The 8,067-nt window shown below is 41.3% G+C and overlaps 1 protein-coding gene across 7 annotated transcripts in view; it reads left to right on the forward strand.

Annotated features, from left to right (window-relative positions):
- Positions 1 to 1,260, forward strand: part of TUT7 (terminal uridylyl transferase 7) — an 82,108-nt gene extending 80,848 nt beyond the window's left edge. For 6 of the 7 annotated variants that reach the window (XM_060199477.1, XM_060199473.1, XM_060199478.1 and 3 more), the window contains one exon: positions 244 to 1,260. Coding sequence is in view for 4 of the 7 variants with exons in the window: in XM_060199473.1 (XP_060055456.1) it covers positions 244 to 311 (68 nt within the window). In the remaining 3 variants the exon portion in view is untranslated. The remainder of the gene's footprint in view (positions 1 to 243) is intronic. The other variant, XR_009551994.1, reaches the window with a different exon arrangement.
- Positions 1,261 to 8,067: the final 6,807 nt, after the last annotated feature.

An 8,067-nucleotide genomic window follows, 5' to 3' on the forward strand; every position in this document is an offset into this window, starting at 1 on the left:
AAGATTAAGATTGTTGTTCTGGCACTTGTGTTCACTTAGAAAGAATTTTTTTTAGACTTGTGTTTAATAGATTATATTTCACACCTACTTTTTTGTTTCTAGCCTAACTGATTTAAAACAAGTAGCCAATGCCAGTGTAAAATGTTTCTGTAGGTAATTAACAATAAGTTTAATTTTATGGCATTTTTCATAAAGTGAGGCTTGCTTTATTTATGTTGGGTTTTGTTTTTTCCCCTCCTCTAGGTAGCCTTTCCAGTAAATATATGACTCAGGGAAAAGCCTCAGCGAAGAGGACCCAGCAGGAATCATGAGGGAAGGAAAATGCAGCACTCTAAATGGCCACTCAGGCGTTCCTATTCACTTTGAAAATTAGGTTCATTTCACAGGACACAGCAGCATAGATCAGGCTTCAACTTAACATTTAAAGGAAATGTCAGATTTTTTTTAACTTAATGAAATCGTTAATAAGGAAAAAAAATTTTAATATAGTTGTATCTACCACAGATCCCATAGTTATAAGGATTTTTTTTTATAGAAAGCCATGATGTATGTATTTAAACCAAGTTAAAAAAAATTGTAACTATGGGCCAGTATTCAGTGAATACAGTTTCATGCTTTTTAATTCTTTCAAAGCACATTTAAAAATAGTGTGATGATAAGTCCCAAGTAAATCAGTCTTATCCCTTATAAAATCCCCTTTTTGTTTTGAAGAGGGAAGATATATTTATTGGTGTTTACTGAATACTTATGTGAAAGCATATCAAATATGTGTGAACTGCTACTACTGTATTTACAGACTTTATTTTATCTTTGATCTTTGTAGGACAAGTGATAAAATGGACACAAGTACTATTTATGTGAGCCTTCTGTGGAAGAGCAGTGCCACAGAGGGGCTTTTTCCCCCCCTCTCTAATTTTAAGTAGGTGTCTTAAAACTGCTATGCTCATAAAAATGAAGTAAAGAAAACAAGTAGTCCTGTTTGCTGCTAAAATATTTTCAAAGGGAAAATGACAAAATTAAAAGTGCTTTTTACTTTTTATGATACTCAGAAATCAGGGTGGAGAACTCTTATGAAATCCCTGAAGATTAAAGAGGTGATCTCAACCAATCATAAATTTTATTGGAGTCACTTTGGGTCTGACTGGAGCCCTCACAGAACTATTTCTCCAGTTTTACAAGCCCTCCCGAAATAGTATATGGTCAGCACTCTGCCTCAGTTTATTTATCATTTTGAAATAAAATCAAAATTTCAACCTATAATCTTTATCCACATTATTTTCTAGTATGTTCTAAAATTCAAGGGGGGAGGACAGTACTGCTCCTCTTTTAACTTGTGTTTCCTTTTCTTGGTTCATGCAACCATTGGTGGTCCTTTGTCCCTGCTGTTGCCAAGCAACAGAAATGCATATGGAACAACACAGGCTTAACCTGATAAGCATATGGGGAGGGAATGCTAAAGAGCTTGCCCCCAGGTAAAAGTTATGTTTCATGTAATTTATTTGCCAATGAGGAGCTTCCCTCCTGCACAACTCCACCACTCCTGATCGACTCTTCTCCTTTCAATCTCAGAAACAGAGGGAAAGAGACACACAGAGAGATGAGATACCACAGCACTACTCTTATCATTTGTGAAGCTTCCCCTGTGCATGATGGTCCTATGTGGTGCCAGGGGGCTTGAAACTGGGTGCTTGCATGTGGTAAAGTGTGCACAGGTCTGCTGTCTTCCAGCAGTGCCTGTTATGAAAGCAAGCTTTGGGCATTGGTGCACCCAGTTAAAAGTGCAAGTCACCATGTGTAAATACTCAAACTTGGGCTCCCCACCTGTAGGGGGGACACTTCATGAGTAGTAAAGCAGGTCTGCAGGTGGCTTCTCTTTTCCCCTCTGTCTTCCTCTCTCTCAATTTCTCTGTCCTATCGAATCAAATAGAAGAGAAAAAAAAATGGCCACCAGAAGCAGTGGATTTGGGGTGGGGGTAGATAGAAGAGTTATGCAGAGAGACTCTCATGCCTGAGCCTGCTGCACCGCCGTAAACCAGAACTGATCAGTGCTCTGGTAGAAAAAACAAAAAACAAAAAAAAGCAATGAACTCCTCATGCCGGCACCAGCACTAACCCTGGTTAAACTGAAGGATCAAAGGGCTTGTTTCACAACACATACGTTAAACAATGCAGAGAGTACTGTGGCCCTTGTGCAAAAATGCCATGCAAATTCATGAGGTGTTACTTTTTTTAAAAAAAGGAATTCTATCATTAGCTTTAGAATTTGAGTGTTGTGACAGACTCAGTGATCACTCCTTACTCAGTTGGAATAGAATTCATGAATTAACAAGTGAGTTATGCATTCTGGGCAGGAACTGTTCACACTGCTGTCCTCCTGGATTTGTTTTCTTGACTGCATGCATGAAAGGCAACTTGACTGGGCATGACAATTCTCGTCACACATTTCTGGGGAAATTGTCTGACATCCTCTTGTCTGACACTGTTATATCAGAAACCTGAAGCCAGTCCAAATTTGTTTCCCCGTGGGTCTTTTTTTTGCTTTCCCTGTTTGGGTGCTTCTGTGTTTATCCCTATGATTTTTGTGTTGGTCACTTTTGTCAGAAACAAGTGTATCTAATCTTTCCCTATCTTTTTTTTTCTAGTTTAAAAAATGTGTTTATTTCCACCCCCCTTGTACTTTTTTTTTTTTTTTTGCCTCCAGGGTTATTGCTGGGGCTAGCACTATAGATCCACTGCTGCTGTGGCTATTTCTTTTTTTTATAAGAAAGAAATTGAGAGGGAAAGAGAGATAGAGAGGGAGAGAGAAAGATGGATACCTGCAGACCTATTTAGCTGCTTGTGAAGCATCCTGCAGGTGGGGAGCCAGGGGCTTGAACAGGAATCCTTGTGGGTCCTTATGTTTCGTACTATGTGCACTTAACCCAGTGTACCACCGCCCCCCCAGCCCTCACCCCTACCTCCTGCAAATACTTAAGACTTTTTTTTTTCATATTCTTTAGTAGATAGCATGATGTAAAGAGATTCTCATGCCTGAAGCTTCAAAGTCCCAGGTTCAATCTCCCGCGCTGCCATAAACCAGAGCTAAGCTGTGCTCTGGTGACATAAAATAAAATAATAGAAATTGACACTACAGAACCAAGTTTCTTTCAATGCACTGGGGGCCAGACTTGAACATGGGTTGCACACATGGCAAAAGCAGTACACTATCCAGCGAGCTAGTTCTTTCAACTTAAATCACACATCATTCTCATTATCTTCCTTTTCAGTAGACTATGTTTTCTTTGATCCTCTTAAAGATGTTAAATGTTTCCTTTACTTTGTTCTGATTCTTAGCATAATTGTCCCAATATACTGGGCTTCCTATTTGATTTTCCATCTCTCACACTGGGTCAGTGAGACAACAGCTAGTGTTTGCCAGCAGTTCTAGAAAGTGGATTGTCGTGGTCCGGGAGATAGTGCATTGGACACTCAAGTGTGAGGTCCTGAGTTCAATCCTGGCAGGCGTAAGGATCCCAGTTCAGCTCCCGGCTCCCCACCTGCAGGGGGGTCGCTTCACAAGTGGTGAAGCAGGTCTGCAGGTGTCTTTCTCCCCCCTTCTCTGTCTTCCCCTCCTCTCTCGATTTCTCTCTGTCCTATCCAACAACAGCAGCAGCAATAACAATAATAACAGGCAACAAAAATGGGGGGTGGCCTCCAGGTGCAGTGGATTTGTAGTGCAGGCACTGAGCTCCAGCAATAATCCTGGAGGCAATATATATATATATATATATATATATATATATATATATATGAGAAAAAAAGTGGATTTCCCTTAGTCCTTTACTCCCTTTACTTAGGTGCTGGTTCCAACTCCAGAGTCCCCCAGCTTGGGCACATTACATCTGCTCCAGGCTGAGTTCTGTTCCCTTGGCTTAACTATTTTTCAAATGCATTTATGTATTTATTGGAGGAGATGAGAAAGGAAGAAAAAGAAAACCAAATTACGACTCTGGTTCACGTGATGCCAGGGATCAAACTCAAACCCTCATGCTACCTCCTGGGCCTCCAATATTAGTTTTAATAGTCCCTACATATACTTTAAAAAATTTTTTTTTTCTGTGTGTATATTAGTAATTTGTACATGTAGAAAAGTAACTAAAATATTCTGAGGAGAGTTCACCAAGTAAAACACATCTTCCATCTGTGACCGGGCACCGGCACCACCTTGGAGTTCCATGGGTGGTAGAAATGGTGCTTTTTTTCTCTGTGTTTATCTCTTCTTTGCACTCCAAAAGAAAACAAGCATGAGAACAATGAGCACGGGAGGTCAGTCTGAGCTGGTGTCATGCATATCATGAGTAAGGACCGTGGTTCATTCCCTCCACTACATTATATAACAAATGACATACAAGATCGTGAAGAGATGATTAAGAAATAATGGGGGGGGGGAGGGGGCAGGCAGTGATACACCCAACTAAGTGCACATAATACTAAGCACAAGGATCAGTCTGAAGCCTTGCTCCCCACCTGCAGGGTGGACACTTCACAGATGGTGAAGCAGGTTTGCAGGTGTCTATCTTTCCCTCTCTATCTTCCCTTCCTAGCTCAATGTTCAACCCACTGCACCACCATAAACCAGAGCTGGAGCAGGGCTCTGGTTTTAAAAATAAAAGGGGGAGGAATAAACTAAGTAAATGGGCTGAGATAACTTCACTTTTTCATCTTAAATTACATTTCACAAATGATTTAATAAAGGAAAAAAGTCAGTCTGGAGAGGAGTTTAGCCGGTAGGATATGAGCTTTGGCATGCATATGGCCCAATTAAGTATGTTAACAGACCTTATGAGAATTTTTTCTTTTTCTTTTTAAAGATTTTATTTTATTAGTGAGAAAGATAGGAGAGAAGGAATCAGACATCACTCTGGTGGTTCATGTGCTGCTGGGTATTGAACCTGGGACCTCATGCTTGAGAAGCCAATGCTTTATCTACTGCACCACCTCTTGGACAACTGAGAATTTTTCAAAGAGGAAAAAAGATCATTAGGGGTGGTCCAGGAGGTGGTGCAGTAGATAAAGCATTAGACTCTCAAGCATGAGGTCCTGAGTTCAATCCCTGGCAACACATGTGCCAGAGTGATGTCTGGCTCTCTCTCCTACTATATTTCTCATTAATAAATAGATAAAATATTAAAAAAAAAAAAGATCATTGGGGGCCAGGTGGTGGCACATCTGGTTGAGTGCACATGTTACAGTGCACAAGGACCCAGGTTCAAGCCCCCAGTCTCCACTTATAGGGGGAAAGCTTCACAAGTGGTGAAGCAGGGCTGCAGGTGTCTCTGTCTCTCTCCCTATCATCTCTTTCCCTCTCAATTTCTAGCTGTCTATCCAATAAGTAAATATAATTTAAAAAATATATATTGAAAACACTGAATTTAATAAACCCCCTTAAATATAAGGTGTGCACTGTACTTTTTTCTTTGCACGTAGACATGTTTGGACAGCAGCAGCATAGTGTAGTTTTCACTGAGCAGAATTAGATTTAACAAGAGGCTGGCTCTGCCAGCTTCCTAGCTGAGTGTGTAGCAACTCCTCTAACCTGGTAGTTCTTGCCTGTAAAATGGAACCATGCCTATCCTTCCAGAGTCATAAAGAGCAAGTGAGGTTTCACTAGGAAAACACTTTAAAAGTCTAGAACACTGGAATGGAATCTTGTTCAGTGAACAGTTCCCTGTGTAAATTCTTTTTTTTGTTTGTTTGTTTTTTTTTTACCAGAGCACTGCTCAGCTCCGGTTTATGGTGGTGTAGGGGATTGAACCTGGGACTTTGGAGCCTCAGGCATGGGAGTCTGTTTACATAACTATTATGCTATCTATCCCTGCCCCCTATGTAAATTCTTAACCTATTCATCTAAAACTGGTTTAGTGAAATCTAAAAGTGGCTACAGCTTACAGTTTCCACACCCTGCTCATCTCGACATCACAGGACAACTGTTGTGCTAAGATAAAAGAACCCACATACTTCTTAGTCATGAAAACGCTTCTGCCATATCAACTTATTTCAGGGACACGCACCAGTTTCACTTGGTCTCTGGTCCACTGACAAGCAGATTATATGATTTAGCTCTTCTATGCAAAGTAGCTAAAGACTTTTTTTTTTTAATCTGGGTAGGGTGTATTAAAAAGAAGGGGGGCTGGCAAGTGGCACATTGGGTTGAGTGCACAAGGATCCAAGTTCAAGCCCCTGTCCCCACATACAAGGAAGAAGGTTCATGAGTGGTGAAGCAGTGCTGGCCCTATCTCCACTTTCTCTCTCAATTTAAGAGGAGAGAAGGCTGTTGAATACAGGACCTCGGTGGTGGTGGTGGGAGCATATTTAGGATGGTACAAAAAATAACATTTAGGACTTAGTTGTTAAAATACTACATAGGACCAGCAAGATAATTCACTTAGATCATGTGCTTGTTGTGTCATGCATACAATCCAGGTTCAAACCAGGCTCTCTACCTCATTAAAGGAAGCAAAAATCTACCTCGAACAAGTAGAGCCCCAGTAACAATAGAAAACAAACCAAACCCCAAGTATCTAATGCATGTACCAGAAAGCCCAAGTTCTCTCAGGGGAGATAGCATAATGGCTATGCAAACAAACTCTAGAGGATGAAAGACAAATTATATTCTAAACTACACTTCACATATAACTCTTAAAGTTATTTACATGAGAAAGCAAAACACTGCTCAGCTTTGATGTTATGGTGGTGCTGCAAATTGAGCCTTCCAGTCAAGGAAGTCTGGTGTGCTGCCACTGCTCAATCTCCAGTCCTCCATGATAGTCTTTCCACACACAACTGTCCCTATAGTCCTCTCTCCTCCTTCATTCTTCCCTAACCTTCTAGCACTTTAAGGAATACTGTCTATTCTGATGAGCTTCTTTTTTTTTAAAGCAATTTTTAAAAAATATTTATTCCCTTTTGTTTCTGATGAGCTTCTTTACTAGCCTTACCTGCCTCCATACAAGCACACACACACACACACTCACCTGGTATGCAACTCTGGGTCTTATACACTACATGGAAGCATCTGATCTACCACAGAGCTACATTCCAGTCTTGCACTGCTATGATACTAAGATATCTTTTATTTACTTTTATTTTTTTTAATTATCTTCCCTTTTGTTGCCCTTGTTTTATTGTTGTAGTTATTACTGTTATTGATGTCGTTGTTGTATATAGGACAGAGACAACTGGAGAAAGAAGATGGGGACACCTGCAGACCTGCTTCACCTCCAGTGAAGCGACTTTCCTTCAGTGCGCGAACCCGGATCCTTATGAGGTCCTTGCGCTTCGTGCCACGTGCGCTTAACCCACCAGGCTACCGCCCGACCCCTACACTAAGATCTCTTAATCGCCCCCTTACCTATTCATGTCCACCCACAGTATTTGGAGCTCAAAAATACTTGACAAGTTAAAATATTGCTGCCTGTGAGCAGTTATAAGGTCTGAAAGAGGGCAGGGGTAGATAGCATAATGGTTATTCAAAGGGACTCTCAAACCAGAGACTTTAAAGTCTCAGGTTCAATCCCCTGCACTACCATCAACCAGAACTGAGCAGTGCTCTGGTAAAATAAATAAATGATAACTTTAAAGTCTGAAAGGCAACATGTGCTCAGGCAAGTATATTAACTGGTATTTGCTATAAACGTCATTCACGAAGCTGTCCAGTCACATCTTAAGGTAAGGCTGGGCTCTGAAGTCAGTACTCAGGCCAAAACCACCCTGCCACATCTTAAGCATCTATAGTGGCGGTTTATTATACGACCCTGCTTCCGTAGTTCTACGCGTTTAAGACTTGTTTACAGAGACCAAAAGTTTCGCAGGACCTCGGAATCATTCGACCTTGGAGATAATCAGTCCTCCTGCTAGTTGGCTCCGCGTCTTCCAACCAAGACTAGGTGCCTGATTCAGAAGACAACTCCTGGAAGTTGACACCCCGAGATCCACAGGCCAAAGGTCGTTCCCACCCACACCGTCGCACAGAGTACGTCACTTCCGCTACACCCCCACAGGACCGCTCCCCGCATCACGTGCCCACGA

Source organism: Erinaceus europaeus, chromosome 10, assembly GCF_950295315.1.
Source record: "Erinaceus europaeus chromosome 10, mEriEur2.1, whole genome shotgun sequence".
NCBI lineage: Eukaryota > Metazoa > Chordata > Mammalia > Eulipotyphla > Erinaceidae > Erinaceus > Erinaceus europaeus.